The sequence below is a fragment of the Petaurus breviceps genome, unplaced genomic scaffold (genome assembly GCF_028583685.1).
Source record: "Petaurus breviceps papuanus isolate PSGF00001 unplaced genomic scaffold, PetGlider_PUasm1.0 225, whole genome shotgun sequence".
In the NCBI taxonomy this organism is placed as follows: domain Eukaryota; kingdom Metazoa; phylum Chordata; class Mammalia; order Diprotodontia; family Petauridae; genus Petaurus; species Petaurus breviceps.
The window spans coordinates 23533650-23558814 of NW_027185889.1; the positions used below are offsets into that span (position 1 = coordinate 23533650).

At 39.7% G+C, this 25165-nt stretch overlaps 1 protein-coding gene across 5 annotated transcripts in view; it reads right to left on the bottom strand.

The window, feature by feature from the left end:
• Nucleotides 1-25165, bottom strand: part of IGF1 (insulin like growth factor 1) — a 121696-nt gene that overhangs the window by 94801 nt on the left and 1730 nt on the right. For 4 of the 5 annotated variants that reach the window (XM_069095259.1, XM_069095261.1, XM_069095260.1 and 1 more), the window contains exon 2: nt 20065-20221. In XM_069095259.1, coding sequence (XP_068951360.1) covers nt 20065-20221 — 157 coding nt within the window. Of the gene's footprint in view, nt 1-20064; nt 20222-24308; nt 24450-25165 lie in introns of those variants that run through there. The other variant, XM_069095262.1, reaches the window with a different exon arrangement.

Below are 25165 nucleotides of genomic sequence, written 5' to 3' on the forward strand. Positions count from 1 at the left end.
GTTCCCTAGGTGCCTTGAGGTTCCCTAGCCCTGAGTTAGATGGTTTGGATTGTCAGATAATTGTGGGACTTTCTTTCTTGCATTAGACATAGCTTGCTACACTAAAGACTTCAGGAAATTTCTCCTTGGGTGAGATTTGGAACTCTCTCTCTCTCTGTTGAGCTGAGTTACCTCACTCCAAATAGGAAAGTTCCTTTACTCTGTATTGCCTGATATCTCTTCTCCCATATATACTTTCTTTGATGTTTGTTTTGTTACTGATTTGGATAAATCAGCTTCTTGGCTAAGTGTTATGTGTATTCACTGTGGAACTGGCTTTTGGTGGGAAGGAAGTCAAGCCTTGGATATAAACCTTGAGTCCTCCTTTCTCCCTAATTAATGAAGTTTAAGGTTAAGATAATTAAGAAGTTTAGCTTGAACCTAGAAACTAAATGGCATAGACTAACAGAAGTCAAAGGAGTAAGCTATAATTCTAGTCTGGAGAGCAGAAGGGCAGAGTGGCCATGCTTCTAGCCAAAACTTGCTTTCCCTCCTGGGAGGAAATCAAGTTTCTATCAGAAAAATTTGGGGTGGGGGAAAGGAAGAGGCTAGAGATACCCAATCTACCACCCTTGAGCTGCATCAATAACATCCCCATGCTAGATGCGAAGGACAGCTTCACTGTCCTACCAGTTGCAGAACAATTTCATTGGTAATAATGTTAATTATTATAATAACTCACATTTATTATAAAAACTACTTACAAAGTACTTTCCTCATAACAACCATGTGAAGTCAGGAGTCCAAGTGTTATTATTCCCATTTTAATGATAGGTAAACAGAGGCTCAAAAAAGTTAAGTGACTTGCCCAGAATCAAACAGCAGGTATATGTCAAAGTCAGGACTCAAATCTGTCTTCTGACCCTTAAGTCCCATTGTCTTTTCACTTGACCATACATTGAAGACTTAGGAAAATAGAATTTTGAAGCTCAAAGGGATCTCTGAGAGGACCCAGGCCAAAACATCTCTTTCGTTGAGGAGGTAAGTGAGGCCTCTAGATATGAGGTGGTGTGATAGGAATAGCATTTAAAGATTCCCCTGTATTGGCTTAGTTTTTCAAATTGATTGTGTTAAAACCCAGAGCTTGTTAATCCCACCTGTGGGATGGACTTGTTGACTTGAAAAGAGAGACACGAACTGGGAGGAGCTGGTGACGTAGATTTGGAGAGACAAGTGAGAGGCAGAAGAACTTTTTTTTTTGGAAGCAGCACCTCGTGGAGAGAGCGAGACTAAGAGAATTGCTGGTGGCCGCCTTGAATTGCCCTGGACTTTTGAGACCTGCCCCCTGAGCTGCCAAGGACTGAGGAGACATGGCTGTTTTGCTGGTACTTTGTCTGTCTGTTTTGATGTTGTTTTGCCAGATTTGTCCACTGGTGAAAGACAGTCCTGTTGTTGAAGAAGTCCTGGAACCTGGCTTTTGGTTAAGAAGCCCTGAGACCATCCTGCAGACAGAGAGTGAATACTGTCCACTGGTGGAGGGCAGCGCTGTTGTTGCAGGGGTCTGGAGACTGTCCTGCAGACAGAGTGAATACTGTCCACTGGTGAAGGACAGTGCTGTTGTTGCAGGGGTCTGGGAACCTTTCTGTTGGTTCAGAAGCCCTGAAGAAGGATTTTCTTGTATGTTTACAGAAATCCTGGGAGAGGGTTTTGCTAATGTTTTCAGGGGTTCTAGGACTGTTCTACAGACAGAGGATGAATTAGTGAAGAGACTGGCAATGTATCTTGTGGCCTTGCTAAGCCTTGTCTCCCCAGGAACTAAGATTGCTGAGAACTTGCCTCATGTCAAGATGAAGAAAAGACCTCCATTTGGGTATTAAGTGCTGAGCTTAAACTTGATGTAACTCTGGGGTAGATTCAATTGTGATCCAGGGGTGGGGAACTTTTGACCTTTTTGTGTTCTATGGTTGAGCAAATGAATGTATTTTACTTATGTTTGGAAACTAATCTCCATTTGAGAAGAGGGGCTTTGTGGTGGACTTAATGAAGGTACAGCCTAGGGGTGGAGAGGTATTTAGAACTAGGATCAAATCCAGGAATCCAGACTTCTGAGTGAACACAAGATGTCCAAGTTCTAGATTCTTTTTGCATAATGGAGAAGGCTCTGGATGAGCCATACCCCTTTTGGCATATGAGAAGAATATGTTAAGGGAGTAAGGAGACATTTTTCAAAGGACTCCGACTTGAGGATGGCTGGCTAAAGGGCCATGTCTTTTCTATTACAGTTGAAATGCCCTCTCTACATGTCCATTACACCAGCCATTACACAGTTAAAGTAACTCTAATTTGTTTCTGTACAATTGTAAGCTCTGCAAGAGCACAGACTACCTTCTGCTCTTCCTTGTATCCCCAGGGCTTAGCATGGTGCCTGGTGTACTTAATAAATGCTTATTTTCTTCCCTCCCTCCTTCCTTCCTTCCTTCCTTCCTTCCTAGAATTCAACTCCCTTAATTTTCAAACGCAATTATTTTCTCCCCAATCCTCCTATAGACTATATCTTTAGGGAAGAGAAGATGGTCCCCATAAGACTTTCTAACCACTGAAGGGTTAGAATAATAACTTGAATAGTTAAAGTCATGTTATTTCCCCCATTAGAATATAATCTCCTTGAGGGCAGGGATTATCTCTCTCAAGTCTTTGTATCTTGAATCCCCTGCAGTGCTGCTTGGTGTGTGGTAGGTACTCAAAAAAATGTGTTGATTGATTATCATGTGATCATTGTATTTCCAGAATCTATAGTCTATTGTCTAGGGTTGCATCTATGACCACAGATGGCCAGAGATATTTGCTAGAGTCTGTCATTTTTGTTCCAGCTTAGATTTTCCCAAAGAGTCTCTGCTTGAATTTCTAACTTATTAGAGTTTGTGAAAACTACTGACTGAAACCCTCTTTTAGTTTCTCTGGATCACTTCTGTTCTTTCCCCTGAGTCAAACCCCAAATAATTTTTGTCAGATTGCAATGACGAGAAACAACATTAGAACCCTGATAAAAATGACCAGGGAAGTCATCGGATTTAGGAGTAGGAAACATATTCATCTACTTATTGCAAAGATGAATAATTGCCTTTCTTTTTAAAAAGTGTTATTCTTTGGCTGTCACTAGTGGGGGCTTGTGGAGGAGGGGGGGGGGGGAAGGAAAAAGCACTGGCAAGATCCTAAGAGCTGAAGTTGAGTTCCTGGCCCAACCACTGGGGTGGAAATTGCAGCCACAGCAATTAATGTTTCCAGTTCACAGAAGGTCAGGCGATGGGGTTATCCTTGGAGCAGTTCAATGTTACTTCCAAGGAAAATCAGTACTAAAGAGAGGAAATAAGAAGTCTTTTGCCCAGTAGAGTCAGCACATGAATTGCTAGTGGTTGGATGGAATTTGCTTATTCAAAGCTTGGGTCAAAAGCTTATCTGTAACCAGGGTGGGGTGACTGGAGCTCTTATCCAGTCCTAATACTATACTATTACTGGTAACCAAGTGAGATTAGCACCTAACAAGTAGTAGTAAAAATAAAAATAATGACTAGCATTTATATAGCACCTTTGAGGTTTGCAAAAGCTGTACAAAAAAAATATTATCTAATTGGATCCTCACAATAACCCTACAAGTAGATGCTATGATGATTCTATTTTGCAAAAGAGAAAACTGAGGCAGACTTTCTTAGGGTGGTTACCACAGCTAGTAAGTGAGGCAGGATTTGAACTCAAGTCTGCTTTATTCCAAAGCCCAGGGCTCTTAAACACGGCACAAGCTAGCTGTCTCTCTTAACTGTCTTGGTAGTTAGCAAGAATTATTATCTTAGCTGAGCTTCTCAAACTCCTACAGCAATAGTAAAGTCTACTTCTAAGTGGAATTCTCTCTATGTTCTTTTTCAGTAAAATAGCCAGTGGCCCTGTGTGTGAATACAGTCATCACTAAGGTCAAAAACACAGGGATGGATAATACTTTTGAAGTCATCTAGGGTGGCCGGCCTTCTAGAAGCTGACACTCAGAGAAGTCACATGACATCACTTGCCCTGAGTCTCCATCTGTCATCAGTAGAACAGGGTCTCTCCCCTTACAAAACCTTATATCCCCAAGTGTGTGGTTTCTCCTTATGGTCTCCCTCCCTCCCTCAGATGCTTGACTCAGGACTATTCTTTGTTTCCAGTCCTGAGTACAAGATTTAATAATTATAGTTCTGATCAAAGACCTGACTGGTATGGTCTTTGTTCAGAGAGGAGAGACCCAAACCAAGCCAATCAATGGGTACCTTTTGGCCCCCAGTATCCCTCAAATGACTGCATTTTTCTACCATCCCACATGGTGCTTGCTTTCTGCACTCCTTGGAGCATAAAGAGTCTGTTGCTTTGATTATAAAACCAAACTTTCCCATCATAAATCAAAGCGAACTTATTGGCCAGAAAAATATTACTGTAGCCAGTTGAGCCTTGTCTCTCCTAAAGGATGAACTCCTCTGCTTTTTTTTTGGAGGTGAACTAAGGATGGCACACACCACAACATATCATATGATTTTATGGTAGTAGGTGATGTGCCCCTGACTTTAGAGGACAGCCCTAGATTTTTCTCTATTGGTCATGTGCTTCAGGAGTCTCTGATTTCTCTCAGTCTTACCTTTTATGATAATGGAAATTTCCATAATTATACATAATGTTCCCCTAAGTATATCATTAGAATGTGAGCTCCTTGAAGACAGGGACTATATTTTTTGCCTTTCTTTGTATTCCCAGATCTTAGCACAGTGCCTGGGCAGAAAATGACAAACACTTGTTGCTTGATTTAGAGTATTAATATATTCTATAATTTTCAAATTTGTGTGTGTGTGTGTATGGGACCTATGGTCTTACTGTATTAAGAGAAAGCTAAATGAGGTCTATTGGGTGACCCCATCATAAATTTCATCTTTATATTTAAATATATGCTCAATAGGAAGAAACAAGAATTACTAGAACATATTGGATTCCCTTGGGAAAGATGGCTACCCTAGCCAAAAAATATATACCTACACAAACTTCAGAAAGGAATAATAAAGAGAATACAATTAATTGACAGATGCAAAGTATATCAACATTGGAAGGGTCCCCTGAAGTCACACAATCCCACCCAACCCTTTAGGAGTTCTTTATCACGTCTCCAACCAGTGGTCATCCAATCTCTGCTTGTAAACCTCCAGGGAAACCTAACACCCCCCTAGCAAGCCCATTCCACTTTGGGCACCCTCTCCATCCAAGACAGAGTTATCCCTTTAATTGGGGCCATTTGTTCAGGCTTCGAAAATTCAAAAGTGAAAAGGTTGGATCCATAGGAGGGAACATGCAGAAAATGGTTTCAATATGATCTTGTTTTTGCACTCGATACCCATTGATTGAGGGGACTCAGCCAAAAACAATGAGAAAACGAGCCAACCCTAGTCTTACATTTAGACTGTATTAGATAGAGTCACAGCTGAAGTTCGTTATATGTTTCAGGAATAACAAAGCATCCATATAGTACAAATATTTGGCAGGGCTTCAGTTGATGAAACCCAGAAAAATTAGACAAATTATCAATTGCTGGCTCCCAAATTACACACACACACACACTCACACACAGAAATTAGATCCATTTTCAGTAGCTTTGCTTTCAAATTTCTTCATTCCATGAGTCACTGCTGCTCATTGCCAAACTAAATATGTCTATGAGTGGCTGGAAACTTTAATGGAAAGAAACATAAAACTCAAAAGACGTAGGAAAAGTTAAGCTTTTTCATGGAAGACCTGTTGACTTGTACATCAGGAATGCAGGGGACATGGGGGCAAGACATTACGATGCCTTTATCTTTGGAGGTTTCAAATTGGTGACCAATTGGAATAAAGCAACTAGTCAACAATATTTTCAAATTGTGGAAAGCTTTCCAAAAGAATTAGTTTTTGAAAAAAACAACAATGACAACATACACATAACTGACCCAACTGAGAGGGATCATGGAAGGCATGTTGCCTAGAACACAGTGGGAATTTAATAAATTTTTCTGGGTTAATTAAGTGCTTAACTCCATATAACTCTTATACATCAATTTTGCAGAAAATGAGAAAGGGCTCTTGTTAATAGAATTATATCATAGGTGACCCAATAATTTGCAGAAACAGGAAAGAAGCAATAAGATTGTAGGCCTGTACCCCAGACTTCTGACTAAACATTTGATTCCTGAGAGAAAGAACTGATATAGTTGGGGCAAATATGCTTGACTCAGAGGTGGAAGACTTGGGCTGAAGATGAGTATCCATGCTTGACTGTGGGCAAGGAATTTCAACCTCTTTGAGTCTCAGTTTTCTAATCTATAAAATGGAAGACTCATACTGCCCAGGTTTAAGTGAGCTAAACACTTTGGAAACTAAAGTGTTGGATGAATGAGGCATGCTAGACTTGGAATCAGGAGGAACTAGGTTCAAATCCTGCCTCTGACTCTTACTAGTATTATGACCACAGGCAAGTCATTTAACTCAGCTCCTCAGTAAAATGTATTATTACCTTCCTCACAGGATTACTATGAAGGTCAAATGAGATAATGCATATAAAGCAGTTCACAGACTTTAAAGCATTGTAGAAATATCAGTGATCATTTAGATTTCATTAGAAATATCTCAGTCATTTCTTTCTTCATCGGCTCAAGGTATTCCAGAGGGGAGGTAGATGTGATTGATGAAAACATTAACAAAATAATTGACATTTTCATTATTATTATAATTTCTATTTCTACTACTGATAATTCTTCCTATTCACAATTATTCCTATTTATATTATCAGTGGGGAGAGTGCTCTAGGTCTAATCCTTCATCAGTATCTGGAACTCCTGGATAGCATAATTCCTCCACTGAGGCAAATGCCAACTCATTTGCAACTTACCTCCTTAGAGAGCTGACTAAAACACTGAAAGATTAGATAAATTGCTGAGGATCCCATAACTGTCACATGGCTGAATCAGGACTTAATAGCTTTCTAAATTCTTTATCTTTATAGCAGGGGCCTCAGAGAAGATGAATGATGTGCCCAAAGTCACATGGCTTAATTTAGAAAGAAAGAACAAGCTAATAGGTGTTTTAGGTAGACTTTGAACCCAAACCTTCCTGATTCCCACTCCAATGTCCCACACTATGCCATTCTATATTGACAGCACTTTGAATTTTCTTACAAAGAAATGATTTTGTCTGAAATAGACATTGAAAAAGGGCGAGTTTTTGCCTTACTTGCATCCCCAACAACTAGCACAGTGCTTGACAATCAGTAGGTGTTTATTAAATGCTTGTTGATCGAGTGATGAAAATAACTCTTAATAAATGATAATGATTAACAAAAATAACAAATTGTTAAATGAATTAATGAATGACTAAAATAACTCTGGATAGAGATGTTCAGATTTCTAGTCAGAAGACTCTGCTCCCAAACTATTTCATTTAATGGCCAACCTAAAAAAAATCCTCAAGTTTGATAATTAGGAAGTGGGAGACTGTTCAAAATAATTTAAGATAACCTGTGTGAACAGTTTTTATTTTAAAAGGAAAGGTTACCAAAATAACTGCTTGCCCATGAATCTTCTAATTTGTCAGAGTCAGTTTTGGGTCATTCCAGGACCAATAATTATCCAGCTTGTGATTGGTCCCTGACTCTCAACATTCCCTAACATCCCTCAATCAGGTGGTGTCAGAGCTGGAAGGAGTCTTTGGGTCTAGCCCAACCCATTCATTGTCCACTGGAAGGTGAGTGGGGAAAAAATGAGATCCAGTGAAATTTCAGCAATGCATTTGAAGGGGAGGGAAAGCATTTCCTGGGGGAGGAGGTTGAAATCCCCAGATTATCCAGAAATTGTCTGGGAATCCCAAGAAATATACTCCCTCCCCCAGTTTTAAACATATTAGGACTTGATTGCTTGTGGGTTGGCTTTGTGCAGACTTCCTCAATCATATGTCAATGATGAAAGGTTGATTTCATCAGGGAATATGGCGCATCGTCCTGGTACTGGAACTGGCTACATGATGGACATATTTTTAAGATTAAAAGAAGGGACATTGGAATTCATTATCCAATTGGATAATGAATACAGCCTGTTGTAGCTTAAAGAATTTTGGATTCAGAGTCAGAGGAACTAGCCTTAGATTATGGCTCTGCTATTTAGTAACTGTGTGACTTTGGATAAGTAATTGTACCTCTTTGGTCCTTCATTTTTTTACATGGTAAAATCAAAGCTTAGACTAGGTCACCTCAGAGGTTCTTTCTAATTCCAAATCCTGTGCTCTTAGGAACATATCATCCAGCTGGAGAAGTCTTCAAACTCAAAGAATCCACTGCATTTCATGAAGACTTCAGGGAAGAGAGTTTTCAGGAGAGATTCATACACCATTGCCCTAAGGATTCTGCAGAAAATGGAGTGAAAAATCTCTCTTGGTCTGGGGCAGTGTTGACTTTTGAGTTCACCGAAAACTCCAGCAAAAATGACTGGCCCAATAACTCATCACCCTGCTTCAGATTTTCCAATAGCCCAGTGTTATAAAGTCATTCCAAAGCAGCTCAAGCTGAGTTGACATTGGAGAGAGCAATCCAAGAGTAGGAGTGATAGAATATACAATAACATTCTGAACTGTGACTTTAAATGGAAGCAGGGAAAGAGAGACCCCATTGGAATGGTCTTTATTCAGGGCAGGTGGGGGAGGGGAGAGAGGCAGAGAGAGAGAGACAAAGACAGAAACAGAGAGACAGAGAAAAAGAGAGGCTTGATGCTATGATGTACATTTGTGTGCACTGGTTTTGCAAATACTTCTGTGTATTGATGTTGTATCATTACTGATGATAAGGAAAAGCACATCCTAGTTCATATGAGAACTTCTCACAGCACAGATTCCTCTTTTCATTTCATACTTTCCATACAAATAGGAGACAAGCATGGTAAGACCAAATAACTTAGGAAGTCAGGAAAACTGCTAGGGTTCTGGTCTCAGCTCTGCTCATAATTACATGACCTTGAGCAAACATCCTTGGGCTTCAGTTTCCTCATCTGTAAAATGACTTAGTTGTACTAGATTATTTCTAAAATCCCTTTTAGCATTGTGAGAATAATCATAGTAGTAGCTCACATGTTTATTTTAAACTTTTACAGAATATTTCACATATACTAGCTCATCTGAGCCTCAGAACAAGTTAAGTGTTATTTTCGTCCTCATTCTATTAATGGGGAAACCAAGGTTGAACAGTTAAGGGACTTGCCTGGCTTTATACACAACCAGTGTCTGAGATAGGATTCAAACTCAGGTCTTCCTGCCTCCAAGCCCAACACTGTACCTACTGTCCCACTTAGTTACAGAAGGGATTGGAGGAGCATTGAACATTGAACTGGTAGGGGCCTTAAAGATGATCTAGTCTAGGAAATTTTAATCTTTGTGAGTTTGTCACAGACCCCATTAGAGGATGGTCTCATCGAGTCTGTAGGCCATCTCTCAGAATTTTTTAAAGCTCATAATGGAAAGAAATGTTAAATTTAAGTTAGACACTAATAAAGAAATAAGTTTAAGTTATAAGTAAAGAAATAACTTTCCCCCATTCAAGTTTATAAATCCCTTGAAATCTATCTGCAGATTATTTGGAGGTCTTCAGCTTAACTCTTGATGCAATCCAATCTTGTACTTTTACAAATAGGACAACTGAGGCCTAGACAGATGGAGTAATTTATCTAAGGTTACACTTGGAAGAAAGTAACTAAGCTGCCATTTGAACCTAGATCTGTTGAGGTCAAATCAGGTTGCCTTTCCACTTAGACTACACTGCCTTCCACAGGATGGGCTATTAAGTGAGACTCCAGTCTTTTGGACATCGCTTCTGGAGGTCACCATGTGATTCTCTTGCCCTGAAACAGATTGCTTGAGCATTCAATGCAAGAGGTTTTCATTAAAAGACTGTGTGGTCTTTGCCAGTTGCATAATTCCTCCCTGCAACTGTGGCTGCTGCTGCTCAAATATTGCAAAGCCATTAATTATCTCAGGACAAATGCAGAGGGCCCTGTGCAAAGGTTCAGGCCAATTGCATAAAGCAACATGCCAAGAGTAAAGTAAGTCAAGGGTTTTTCTTGGTATTTAAGGTTCAGTGAAAAAGCAAGATGGGAGGGCCATGCCAAGAATGAATGCCGGCTCTTGCTGTTAAGTGGCGTTAGCCAATACGAGACTAAACAATGCATTAAATAGGCATAAAGCTAACTGCAGTTAAGGAATCAGATGTCAAGTAACAGTTTTTTTTTTCTTCTGGGTTTTAAACATGATCTAGCCTATAGATAAAGACAAACAGAATGCAATGTTGTCATCCCCTTAACCTAACAGCTAATAAGGCCTGGGGATTTGAACTTCCAGAAACCGGAAAAGTCATTCCTTTGAATCTCCCAGGCTGCTGGCATTTTCCTGGAGAGGTGTTTCTTGGAGAGGTGTTGCCATGGCATCTTGCCCAAGGCTGCAGTTCCAGTATAGACCTGCTCCCCCAAATGCCACCAAAGAAGTCCTCAAGATCCTAGCCAAATTCAATGCAAGGCTGGGAATCCTGGGAATTTCAGAAGCCCTTTCTGAGCTGGAAGGGATTTGAAGAGGTCATCTAGTCCAACCAGGACCTCCTCTAAAAACTGGATCATTGGAGAGCAGTCATCCAGATTGGCCTTGAAAATGTCCACTACTGCCAAGATTGAGCATTGGACTTGGAGTTAGGGAGACTTAGGTTTGAATTCTGTTCAGGCACTGTACCACTCAATTTTCTCATCTGTAAAACGGGGATGATAATATCATCATCTTCATGGGATTGTTCTGAGACTGAGACAATATAATGTAAGTAAAATGTTTGGTAAACCTTAAGGCTCTGCATACACATACACTAGTACTTTTGTTCGAATCTGTGATTTCATTGTAGATCTCTTATCATCATCTTGTTCTCTGTTTTTTTTGATGGAGTTCAGATAGAGACAGTCTTGAGACAAGTCAATATAATGGTATTGAAATGAATAATATTCTTTTATATATTCTGTAGTGGATAAAATAGTTACTTTTTGTAATTGGATATTGGGATATCAGCACACCCTTCATAGCCTGATTGAAATCATCTCCAAGACAACTTCAGTAGCAGACTGAATGATAGGAAAAGTGGCAGCCTCACCCTTTTCCCCACATGGTTTTAATTTCTTCTGCTCTATCTCTATATTTCAAAAGCTTTTCGTGCCACAGTTTGGAGATTATGAGCATTCTCCTCAATAGCAAAAACTGACATTTCTACAACATGTTAGAGTTTAGAAAGCAGTTTACATTCATTATTCCACTGAGGTCTTCACTGTAGCCTCAGACATGGATATTGTGACTGTTATTTTCCCCTTCTTACAGATGAAGAAACTGAGGTCCAATGAAGTTGAAGGAATTTTGCAGGGTCAGATAGCTGCTAAGAGACAGTCAAGACTTTACTTGAGGTCTCCAATCTTCTTTCATTACATTGCACATAGAACAATGTAGGAGAGGCCCAGTAGAGGGGTGGTATTGATATGAATAATGCCTTATTTTTTGTATGTGTGTGTGTGAGGCAATTGGGATTAAATGACTTGCCCAGGGTCACACGACTAGTAAATGTCAAGTGTCTGAGGCCAGATTAACAGGTCCTCCTGATTCCAGGACTCTATTCATGTGCTCTATTCATGGAATAATGCCTTATATTGATATGTTTTCTTTAAAGCTGGCTTTTCAAAGTACTTCCTCTGTGGTACAGCACAGTAGTTCCCATTTTTGGGGGGGCAGCGGTTTGAACTCAATGGTCCAAGGAGTTTGCATTAAAATTTCTTTCATAGTGCCTTAAATCATCAATAATTGCTCAATTGTGTTACAAATATATATATATATATATATATATATATATATATATATATATATATATACACACACACACACTTTTTTTTTTTGGTCCTCACTGACAAGATTTATGTGCATTTTGAAACATTGTAAGTTTATTCCTGCAGTGATTTGAAGCTTTTGGTGGGCAAAAGTTATAGTTAATGCAAGCCCTGAGACAGTTAGGCATTGCAGTAGATAGAATACTGGGCCTGGAGTCAAAAAGACCCGAGTTCAAATACAGCCATAGACACTTCCTAGCTGTGTGACCCTAGGAAAATCACTTAGCTTCTGCTTGCCTCAGTTTCCTCAACTGTAAAATAAGTGTAATAGCAGCACCTATGTCAAAGGATTATTAGGATCAAATGAGATATTTGTAAAGCACTTAGCACAATATATAAATGTTTGTACCCTTAATGAATAAATCATGAATAGATCATTAAATCACTCTGGGGGTAGACAACACTTTTTGCTGTTGTTGATGTTGAAAGGGTTTTTGGAACAAAAACCACTGTAGATGGAGTATAAAAACTGGACTCAGGAGGACTAGAGTGTGAATTCTGTCTCTGGCATTTACCAGCTATGTACAAACAGGCATATCATTAACACTCCCAAGCCTCAGTTTCCTTATCTGTAAAATGTGGTGACTAATACCCTTCTCCCATGATGTTGAAAGGTTCAAATGAGGTCAACTTTAATCTTTAAAATGCTGTTATTTTCTTTCTTGTTATTATTAATCATAATATTATGATGGGACCAGACCTCTGATTTCACTGGTATAGGGAACTTCCAGGGAGGAAACAAACTCCACCAAAGCAGATCTGTAGCCATTCTGTAATTTCTAGCCTTAGAGTTGCTCCTCATACTTGATATTGTTGTTATCGTTGTTGGTGTTATTGCAGCTGCTGTTACATTAACTATGGTTAGTCTTTGTGGGGAGTAAATTATAGGAAAATCTTTGAAAGGAAAAGCTACTATCTTTGAAACATACAAATGACTTCCTTGATTCTTCTTTGCATGGGATGATTCAGGATCAACTTGGCCATACTGAAATATCAATTTCTGTTCTTTATTTATCTGTATACCTGTTGTTCTCTTCCTCCCTATACCCACTCTTTTTTTTTTTTTTAAAGCAATTGGGGTTAAGTAACTTGCTCAAGGTTACACGGCCAGTTATTTCTGGGTGTGGTGCTGAGTATCTGAGCCCGGATTTGATCCAGGTCATCCCGACACTGGAGCCGGTGCTCTTACTCGCTGAGCCACCTGGCCGCCCCTCCCTATACCCACTCTTGACCCCTGCCTCCATGAGTGTGAAAGCTCCTTGTGACCAGCATTTTCCTTTTTTTTTTTTTTGTAGTATTTGTATCCCTTGTCTAGTATGGTACATAGCACATAGTAGGGGTTTAATAATACTCCTTGATTTATATAGCAAGCACTTAGTAAATGATTTTGATTGATATAGTAGATGCTTATTCATTGATATAGTTGGTATTTAATAAATGCTTGTTGAATGGAATTGGATGGAAATGAATTCTCTTGATAAGAGGCAGCTTAATGTAATGGCTAGAGCGTTGGTGAATGCTCTAGTGAATCAGGGATGGTGAATGGTGAATGGTGAACAGTGATGGTGAATCAAGAAGTCTTCGTGCTTTTGTTTTTTCATCTGACAATTAGGGATAATATTGTTAATAATTAATTATTGATCTCTGTGCAACAAGATTGTCCTGCGTATAAAGGAATGTGATATGTAAGATTCTGCTGCTCCAATAGTATGATGATCTCACTTCATTGGAAGTTCTTTCCAATGATTTTGATGGCAACCCATCCAAGGCTGTCCAGCCCATGCATGCCCCTTGGTCTTTATCCTTCCATAAATCTGTCACAGTAAGTCCTCACAATGTACTAGAGTTGCTAATAATAAGAAAGGTAGCAATAGCTGACATTTATGTAAGTGCTTAAGATCTGCAGACTGCTTTACGTATATTATTTCACTTGACACCCACAACAGTCTTGTGAGGTAGGGGCTCCTATCATTCCCATTTTAGAGATAGGGAAACTGAGGCTCAGAAAAGGGTAGTGATTCATCCAGGGTCACACACCTCATTAATGCCTGAGGTAGAAACTGAAGCCAGAGGTCTTTTGGATTCTAGCTCCCATGCTATACTGAAAGTACGTTGGAGAGTTGTCTACTACATTAGCACAGTGACTGTTTTGCTAACCATATTGTGTATAATAATTCCATGTTGATTCTAAGTAATAATATCAATAATAATATATGCACAGGAATCATCAGGTACTTGTGCCAAGGGGGTTTTTAATGGGTGTGCAGAGGGATGCAGAGTTAAATTGTGATACTCAAATATTTTGGTAAAAAGAATGTACTTAAGGGGCTAGAAGAAGAATTAGAGTTCTGGAGCTGGAAAGGACCTCAGAGGCCTTCTAACCCAACCCTATATTTTTTTTACAGATGAGGAAACTGAGGCCCAGAACAGTGAAGTCATTTAGATCCATAGATTTAAAGCTGGTAGGGAAATTAAATGTTATCTTGTCCAATGCTGTCATTTTACAGATAAGGAAAGAGGTGGGTTAAGGAGGGAAGTTAAACGATTTGTCCAGGCATGATTTGAACTCAGATCATTCGGCTCTTCCCTTTGTATGAAACAGCTCCCTCATACCATTGTGAGAAAAGTGTTTTGGAATCTTTAAAGTCGAATAGGAAAGAGAGACATTAGTTTTGGGTTGTGATGCTAATAACATCAAGATTATGAGGGTCAACTCTTACATAGGCAGATTTGCCTCACATAAAGAAGAGATCTGTAGTCATTGAAGGCACCTTAGATTTCAACTGGTTGTGTTGCAAACATATATCTCTGGCCACAAGGGGGAGAAACTAGGGGGCTGGATGGAGCGGCTCCAATCCAGCACCTTAACTGTGGAGAAAGCACCATTTTTGTGCACAGAGGGTAGCCCAGCACACTTGTTTATTTAATAACAGGGTAGTCGATTTCGGAAATGTTTAGGGTGCTCTTGGGGCCAAGTTTTGGTAGGTTGTAAGCTCTCATTAGTACCCTCTAATTAGAGGATCATTTGTAGTGTAGCTAACGTTTTGGGAACCAACTCTACACATAATAACCACTTATCAAGCTTGGTGGTCCCAAGACATAACTATTAAAATAATTATAAAGAGTCAGGTAAAAGACTTTATATGAAACAATAACACAATACACTAAAGCAATTGGTTTACAGTGCCTAGGACATAATAGCTCTTCAGAAATTATTTCCTGAATTGAATTAGATTATATAAACTCTTGACAAAACCTAGATCAAGAAGGCACCTCTAGAGATTGGTATATCCACCTCCTCTATCTCTTAACTGGTCTTCACCTAAACCAGCTGGTTGTTTCCATTTTTCTATGATTACAGTTAGGATAATCCAGCCTTCTTGAAGGACCCTGACAGTCTGATCAGGTTGTGTTTCATTTTTGACTTGATTAGAGAATACTGTGGTACTTATTATTCCACTAATATTCCCATAGAATGTAGAGTGTTTGAGTCTTAAAGTTAAGATTTATTACTATGACATATGGATAAGAATTGGTCATTAGCTGTTCATTTGGAATTCAATCTCATGAAATATCTGTGAAACTCAGGTTAATTATGGATGAGGTCTTCCACTCTCACGAAAAATATGTCAGTAGAGCAAGGAAGGCTTATGAAATACTTTCACTATGGAGTCATGGAAATGTGACTTATGTGAAAAAAAAATCATAGAATCTCTCAGTTGTATGGGAACTTCAAGGTAATTTGGGTTGACCTGTACCTAACCAAGAGTCCCCTCAACCTCATTCCCAATGAGAGATCACCAGGCTTTGCTTGAAGGGTTCTAGGGATGGGAACTCATTACTCCCCAGGTGTCCCTTGGGGCAACTTTATTGGTTAGGAAGTTTTTTCTCGACACTGAACCAAACTCTGAGATCCCATGGGCAATCCTGAGAGGCAGCATGATATAATGGAAAGAGTACTGGGTCAGGAGTCAAAGGGTCTGTCTTCAAATCCTAACTCCTACTTAACACCTGTGGGAGCTTGGACAAGTTAATTAGCCTCTCTGGGTTTTAGTTTCCTTGTATTTAAAATGAGGGGTTTGGACTAGAGGCCCTCTGAAGGTCTCTTCCAGCTTTAAACCTGCGGTCCTTTGATTCAAGAAAATACTTAATTAATTGAATAGATTAATGATCTAACATGTGTAAGAGGTTGGGAAACTTCTTTATGTTCCTGAAGGAAAAAAGTAAGTGATAACACAACTGATTCATAATAATGGCTTCTATTTTTCATAGCGTTTTGTTACCAAATACTTTCACATACTTCAAAATTCAGACTTTCTTGACTGTCTAGGAAATCTAGGACTGTCATTCTCTGACTCATTTTCTATACCAAAAGCTATTCTGAAGAATATAAACCCTGAGGGCAGACATCTCAATTCACTATAAATCTCAAAAGGGCAAAAATGTTAACTCAATACAAATTTATTGATGACAGTTAATACCCATAAGACTAACTGGCTGAGATGCAAGGCACATTATCAATCTCTTTCTCTAATGCAACCAATTAATTTAGAATCAGTTGACATCTTAGTCATAAAACAATAACCACCACCACCACTAACTTCCAAACCTTTTGGCAGCCTTAAATATTGCTAGTGAAACTCAGTGAGAAAGAGGAGAGCTGAAGTCTTGCAAATTTATATTGACATCACTCTTAAACTGGGATTCCTCTGGTAACGAGAGCATCTGTCTCACTTGCTTATCTTGGAGGAAATTCACCAGGGGACATCTGAATGGGAGCCTACTCTGAGTTGAATTTGGATTCTGGAAAAAAGAAAATTATACTAGATTTAATGGAACTTGGTTACAGAAGGAATCTGATAGAAAGGAATGAGGCTGAGAGATGACCTTAACAGTTTGTTCTACTTGGAGTAAAAGGAGTATTTTCCTGTTCTGAGTGTGATGAGCAGAAAGGCCTCCATAAGGATCTTATGTCAGACCAGTAATCCAAATGAAATCTATCCACTTTATAAACCAGCAGAGACATACCATTCACAGATAAATCAAGCAAAAAGGATAATATGAAGAGAGGATCCCTTGCATTCATAGAATACTTTTCTCCCAAGAAGTCATATTCAATATGTCAAGATTTTCCATGTGTAGTTCTTATTCTTTGAACTCACTGAATTAGATTTTAAGTACAATCTTTATCCACTCTTCCTGACTCTAAGGAGGGAACATGTAGATCCTTGTATTCCAAGCATAACCCAAGGAAACTTGTGGAAATCCATCATTTGTTTCCATCATCATTGTTTTTTTTTTTTAAGTAATTGGGGTTAAGTAACTTGCTCAAGGTTACACAGCCAGTTATTTTGTGTGAGTGCCAAGTATCTGAGGCCGGAACCTATCCTGGGTCTCCCGACTCCGGGGCCAGCGCTCTTACTCACTGCGTCACCTGGCCTCCCCATTCCATTAGCATTGTTAAAGAATTTTAATTATCTGGAGGGGGTGGTAGGCATACTTAACATAATCATAATCTGGTTTACAACCTGATGTCTGCTTTCTATCCATTAAAAAAATCATACACATGTATGTATCATGGGTACTGAAAGGTTCTACTTCTATGCCCTATGCTTTGGAATCTTGGAGATTGCCATGTTACATTCTACAGTTAAAATGATCAGGCAGTGGATGATTTTTTTGGAATGATCATAGTTATCAAAGCAGCAAGGTGCAATGCATCTCCTGTTGAATTTGAAGTCACAGGACCTGAATTTGAATCCCAGTTCTGTTACTTACCAACTATATGACTTAACATTTCTAGTTCCCCTTCATTGGTAAAGTGAAGGGGTTGGTCTAGAGGACCTCCAAGGTCCTTCTAAGATCTAGAATTTAAAAAAATGCTTTGTAGATGTTTTTCTTTTTAAAATCAGGGATATTTCCTAATGTTCCTCTCCCCCCTGCCAGCTTTGAATCTTCCTTTCTAACAAAGAGGCACACTTAAGACAAATGAGCATGTTGACCATATCTGACAAAGCATGCCTCATTCCACACCTCTAGTTTGCTTAGAACAGGGATGTATATTTTATCATTGGTCATATTTTTTTGGCCAGCCCAAACAAAGTGGAGACCTGGTAGTCATACAGTTAAGAGCAGTATGGAGACAGTAAGAGCAGATGACAGGAATAAAAAGAAAATCCACTTTGGGCTAGGTGGGAGACATTGAAATTCAGAAAACCAAATGAGAAACAATGATTCACAGAAGGATTAGACACTTTTACAAAATCATGTTTATGTCAGAAGGTCATCCCCTTCATCTTAATTTTAATGTTAAAAACAACATCAAATTCTTTAAATTCATTTATATTCTGGATTTATTAATATGAAATTCAAAGAATTAAAGAGAAATTATCTATTCTGAGAAAATAAATGATCCCCATTGGATTTAATTATTGGCTGGACATAGATAACCATTCATTCCATAAGACAGTAGAAGGTACCAAAGAGTGCATAGAACTGTCCTTCCCCTGACCTTTCTCTCAAAGAAGACTCTCTCCCAAATCAGTAGACAGAGCAGATCATCAGGTTTCTCCTTTCCTGGAGAGAGATCTGGGAAGAGGATGAGAGATGGGAACCTATTCCTTAGAGCTGAGAGGAGAATGGGGAAAACTCATCTGCCTTTTGGTGATGCAAACCCTTTAGAATGACTCATATGTGATGGGACCCAGATTCTCATTGCTTGGATTACAAGACCCAGTCAATGGCCAGTCAAAGTCTGAAATTCCACAGAGCTATTTAGAAGTATCTGGTTCTGGGAACTTTCCCTACTCTATGGTATGGAATAACTGAATCCAAAGGGTTAAATTAGTTTGAATGTCATGGATTTTATGAATGTATATTGTGTCAAAGAAGACTTGAGTGTCTCTGAAACATTAAAATGTCATGCATTTAACCACCTCCCATTAAAAAAATAGCCCTACTATGCCCTGGTTTTTTTCATAAAGCTTCCCTTTCATGTAGAGATAGCAACCAGAGAATAAGAGTCTATAATAATAATAATAAGAGCTAATGAGCTCTCCCAAGTCAATGGTAAGCCTTTATGAAAATCACGAATTGGCTCTCACAGAGAACACATTTCAATTTCAGTTTGTATTTATTTTGTCTCTATGGTGTATTAGTCACCATGACCCATCTCCTCTCATCGTAACTGGCCATGGCATTGATCATCTATGTAACCTGGCAGTAAATCTCTGCCAGTGAACTTTTCCCATTTTCCTCCAAAAAGGTAAACCATCTTGACCTGGAATAAACCTTAGAAATGGTCATCTAGATTAATGCCCCCCTTTTTTTTTAATAGATGAGGAAACTGAGGGCTAGGATAGTGGAAAGTGACATCTCCACAGTCACACAGGTGAAGGTAATAATTGACTGAGCCACGGTTAGAGCTCAGGTTTCCAGGTTAGAACCAGACTCCAAAATCAGCATTATTTTCAATGTACCACAGTAAACTCTATTTAGCCCAGTCATGCATACTTTGAAAACAAGTATATATGCTTCCTCACACATTCAATCATGCACACACCTTAAGGGCTGTCTTGTCTAACCCCCTCATTTCATAGCTCATAGGATTATAGATTCAGAGCTAGAAGAGCCCTTCTTTCTCTCTCAAGGAGATTTGGTGACTTATGGGATCCCAGATTTGGAGCTGGAAGGAACCTCAGAGGCTATCTGGGCCAACCCCTTCATTTGATACATGACGAAGACTACAAGTAAGTGATTCACCAAAGGGCATAGAGGAGGCAGGATTTGAACTCAAGTTCAAATTGAACTCTTCATACTGTACCATGCTACCTCAAAGGTAGAGAGAAGGATGAACCAGGAGCAGTGAAAAGGCAGAATATTAAGAAGGAAAATTCCATCCCCAGATGGCTTCCTTTGCCAACTCTCCTCTGAAACATTATGCTTACTTTAAGGTAAGGAATCTCAGAACCTTAGGAGAGCAGCCAGTGGCGAGCCCTACAGTTCAATTATTTGCAAGCACACTCTCTGCATTTGAAAATCCACAGCAGCAAACACTTCAGACTTTAGGAACTAAAATTTAGGGACCAGGGAGAGGATAACTTACTGAAGTAGAAACCTCTTTCTCCGCAAACAAACTGAAGGGCGTCCACCAGCTCGGCTCCACAGAGTGTCTCTGGCCCTGCTGTGGCTGAACTGGTCAAGGTGAGCAAACACAAGGCCAGGTAGAAGAGATGGATGGAGGATACAGTATGCATCTTCACCTGCCAAACAAACAGAGACACTGTCATATTTCCCCATCTGTGATGAGGGGACCAAAACCCCAGCATTCTATGAGGGGTGGTCACAGAGATATGGTAGTTAGCTTGACAAGGCAAACATAAGACAATAGACTTCGGAAATCATCTGTAGCAGTTGGGGAAAAATCAAGGCTTCCTGTAGTTAAGAGACGTGGCCCCAGGTAGAGATGCCCAAAGACTTGGGGGACTTGTCTAGTAAATACCTCAAGTAGGACATTTATTTTTGTGGGTGAGGCAAATGGGATTAAGTGACTTGCTCAAGGTCACACAGCTAGTAAGTGTCAAGTCTCTGAGGTTATATTTGAACTCAGGTCCTCCTGACTCCAGGGCTGGTGCTCTATCCACTGCACCACCTACTGTCCCAGGATTTGAATTCAGAGCCAACATTCTTTCCATCATACCCTGCTCATTTTTTTGGTCCTCTCTGTAAACTGGTATTCTAATGCCACTTTTAATCGACAATTTTGTATAGGTTGAACTTGGGAAAAGAGCTTCTTTGGAAAATAGTAGGGGTGTCTTTCATGGGAGGTCCTCAAGGAAAGGATCACTTGTCAGTGATGTCTCAGAGGAGATTCAAGTTCTTGCATGAGCTGAACTACATGGTCTCAGGGAACCTTTCCAACTAGGCATGTGCTGGAGCCAGCTCAAACTGGCTTGTGAGAGCAGATTGTTAAATTTTCGGTGTGAGCATTTATGCCTCAGAGATCAGAAACACTACAAATTTGGGTTTGGTTTATTGTTTTGTTGTTTGTCTATACTTAAGAAAGGGATGGAGAAAATGTTAAGAGTTATAGGTATTGGGGTGGCCAGGTAGCACAGCGAGTAAGAGCACCGGCTCCAGTGTTGAGAAGACCTGGAGATTGAATCCCGGGCTCAGACACTTAGCACCCACCCAGAAACACCTGGCCATGTAACCTTGAGCAAGTTACTTAACCCCAATTGCTTAGGGGCAGCCAGGTGGCTCAGCAAGTAAGAGCACCGGCTCCAGTGTCAGGATGACCTGGATCAAAATCCGGGCTCAGATACTCAGCACCACACCCAGAAATAACTGGCCGTGTAACCTTGAGCAAGTTAATTAACCCCGATTGCTTAAAGAAAAAAATAGAGTTATATGTATGTACTGTGTACATTTTCCCCCCTGAAGATCTGGTCATTATTGACCAGAACACCCCTGCTTCTAACTCTAAGATTATGTGATGATGATTGATCATTTTAGAGCTAGAAGATAGGTGAGAGGTCATCTAGTCCAACCCCTGCATATAATAGATGAAGAAACTAAGGACCATAGAGGTTAAATGACCTGCCAAGGTCACAAAAAGAAGGACCAGAGAAGTTCTTAGTGATTACTCTGCTGTGCCTAAGATCACATTGTGTCCTATTTGGTCGTGAGTACATTTAATTATATTAGAATGTTTTGAAAATTGGTTGTCTGTGTTTGCTATATATGACAACTCTCTATGAACTAGAATGTGTGATTAACTAGAACATTCCATTCCATTCCACTCCATTCCATTCCAAGAATCTACTCTATCACTAAAGGTCTTGCAATGATATTACAAATCTCCATATTTTTTCCTGCTTTAAAAAAATCAGATTTTTTTTAAATCTGTGAAATACTGGCATTTATCACAATCAGGGAAAGATGGTACTGGGAGTGAGGGAAGAGAGGGACCAGAAGCCATATTACATTGGATCATTATGGGTAGACTTCTTTTGGGTGTGAACCTTTGATTTTATTGATATGGTGAGCTCCTCATAAGGAGCATGTGCTGGGCAGCTCTGAGTCTTAAGGTGTTGCCTGAGGCACATAGAATGACTTACTCAAGGTCACACAATCAGCATATGCCAGAGGAAGGACTTGAATCCAAGGTATCCTGACTCATAAATCAAATCTCTACCCTCTGTGCCATGCTGCTCCAAATGGAATACTACTTCTGAATTCTAAAGTCCATTTGATCCAATCAGAACTGAATCGACAAATATTTAGCGAATGCCTACTATGTATGCAGAAGTTGCCAAACATTTCAAAGCCTTTTTGTTTCTGTGGGTTCCCTCTCCCCCTTCCCCTTGCAACAGTTTTCCATTCACCTCTTGGAGGCCCTTATGTCATCATCTCTATTTTATAGCTAAATAAACAGAAGGACCCCCTAATGATGGGACTTGGCCAGTCATAGAGAGAGAGAGACAAAATAGTAACCCAGCCAGGAAATGTATTCCTGAAGCTTGAGTCCAAGATCTATTCTAAAAAAGAATAAAATCAATTTGAAAATGATCATTTGGTTTTCCATGGTGACAACTCATGTCTCAAAGCTTTGGCTTTTTCCAAAAAGTCTTCAAATTTAAGAAGCATAACTTCCCTCTTAGTCTTATCCAACAACAGTGAAATCAGAGGGAAACCCTGCTGAGACAGTAGGTAAAATGGATTATGTCTCCTGGGCAGGTAGGACATAGAGTAGCAACTGGAAGCTGTCCTTCTGAAGTAGGCTTCTCTGAACCTCATCACAATGGCATTCCCATCCAACCCCTTCCCCTTAGAAGACCTGGATGCAATAATTTATTTCCTGACCACTGCCTTTGCACTCCATGAACTCTCAACTTAATAGCTTTGCATCAGTTGCAAAGTTTGCTAGGTCATTTTAATTAAGATTTCCATATTTGTGGCCAGACTTTTTATTCCTGCACTTGGCAAAGACCCCAAACCCTTGACTCTCGTTAACACAGAATAAATATTTAGCAAATGCTTGTAAAATATACAGCAAAGCATTATAAATAACCAACATGAAATGGAAGAGGTGGTGAAGAGAAGGCTGAATGTTTCTTCCATTTTCTCAATGGCACTTCGGAATGGAAACCACCCACATATCCAAATCCACCGAGGCTATAAGAAACAAGAAAGCATCCAATTTCCATTTTCTTGCTTGGAAATTTTTTTTCTTCATCCACATTTCCAATAGAAACCCCAACAAATGCACCCCAAACATAACCCAATGTGATTTCAACACTTTCTTTTAAAAAGAGCATGCATGCACCCTTGAAAAATCTTCAAAGAAATACCACTGTCTAGGTATGGCCATTTCTAGAATTTATCATTTCTAACTCATTTCTTCTCCCCACTTCACTCTTTTTTTATCTTCTCCCCTCTTTTATTATTATTATTATTATTATTATTTTGCAAATCTATCCTCCCCAGATATTGAGTTGGTAGGTCAAGCACCTGTAATCACAACTGACTTTTAATTCCTCACTTCTTAAAAAATACATTGGAAAAATTGTCTACCACACAGCCTCAGTGGACTAAACACTAAGATATGTGTGTATATTTTATATATAATACACTTATATATAAAACATAATATACTATATGTACACACATATATCATATACATATATACCACACACATACACATGTATACATATATATACATATGTACCTATGTATATATACATATGTCAGAACTTTATGTCTTTAACAGCTCATTCAGAGAGAAAACATTAAGGCAAGTTATAAGCATTAATCTCCAGTACTGAACGACTTGGGCTTTTCAAAGTTTTCAGCTGGGTTACATTGTAAGATAAACATCAGCACTTTAGTCCTAGGACAAGATAGATACTCTACTGGTTTTTCCTTTAATGAAGGCCAAGGAAACAGTCCAGTACACCCACAGAGAGAACCCGAAAATTTATCCACACAGTGTTCCAAAAAAGAAAACAATAAAGAGCTTGCCTGTGAGTGAAAAGTTTGAAAGAAGTTGACCCATATGTTCATCATTTACTGGGGCTCCTTTATTTTACCAAAAGGAAGAAAGAAAAATGAAAGAAATAAGAAAGGAAAAGGGAAAGAAACTCAGGGAAAAAAAGAAAGGGAGAAGAAAGAAAAAGAAATCTAAACTTAAAACACCGTCCTCCAAAGTCCTTCAGGAACCCAATCTACAGAGAAAACTTCTTTGATCTGATTTTTAATTAAATGTCCCCTCAATTGATTCAAGATGTCTGGGCTCCAGTCAAGGGGGCCAAGGAAATTGCAGGGTAATATTCATAAGAAAATACTCACGGAGGTGTGACAATTGGGTTGCAGGTCTTTTACAGCAGGTCAGGGTGGGTATTATGTGGCTGATGTGAATTGAAAGCTGAAGACTTTAAGAAACATGTGCTGCTCTGTGGGTGGGGTTTATGAAAGCATCTAGTTACATTTGGACACCCAGGGCAGGTATACTAGGGGACTGGGTAAACGGCCTTTTGTCCATTCAAACACTGGGCTCACTACACAACTGGAATTCCAGTGGGTCCTCCCCCCCACCTCCCAGTAAAGAGACCAATTCCCATTCCATTCTGATTACAGCACCGTAGGATTGGGGCAGGTCAGTCAAATGCCCAGAGCGCCTGGCTTACCTTTTTCACCTCTTCCCTCCTGACTCCACTATTTGGAAATGTTTGGAGTCATGTGGGGTGGGAGGTGAGGTGGGGGGCAGAGAACTGTGAGCAGGACCCTGGTGGCTCAATTGCATTTTAAGGTTGGAGCCAAGTCATTTACCCAGTTTAGGTATAGGGGGGAAACAGTGACTCCCTATGGGTTTTTCCATCTCTGAAAAGTGCCTGGCTCACAGAACAGAAGGATTTGGCAAGTTGGTTGCAAAAGGACAAAAGTTGCGCCAACATGTAGGTACGATGTAATGACGTGGACTCTGATACATGCCACATGCCTGTGTATTGAACAGGAACCCAGACAAAGACAATTGGTTGCTTTTCATGCCTTTTATAACACTGCTACTCTCAGGAGCAAAATCAATGAGTCCCCTCCAGGGGGTCAGGACCTGGTGCCCCCCGGCATGCGGGTCCCAGAAAAGCCCAAGTCCTTGATTTGTTTAATGAAGTCTCTCTTCCGCCCCCGTTCTCCGCCCCCCCCCCCCC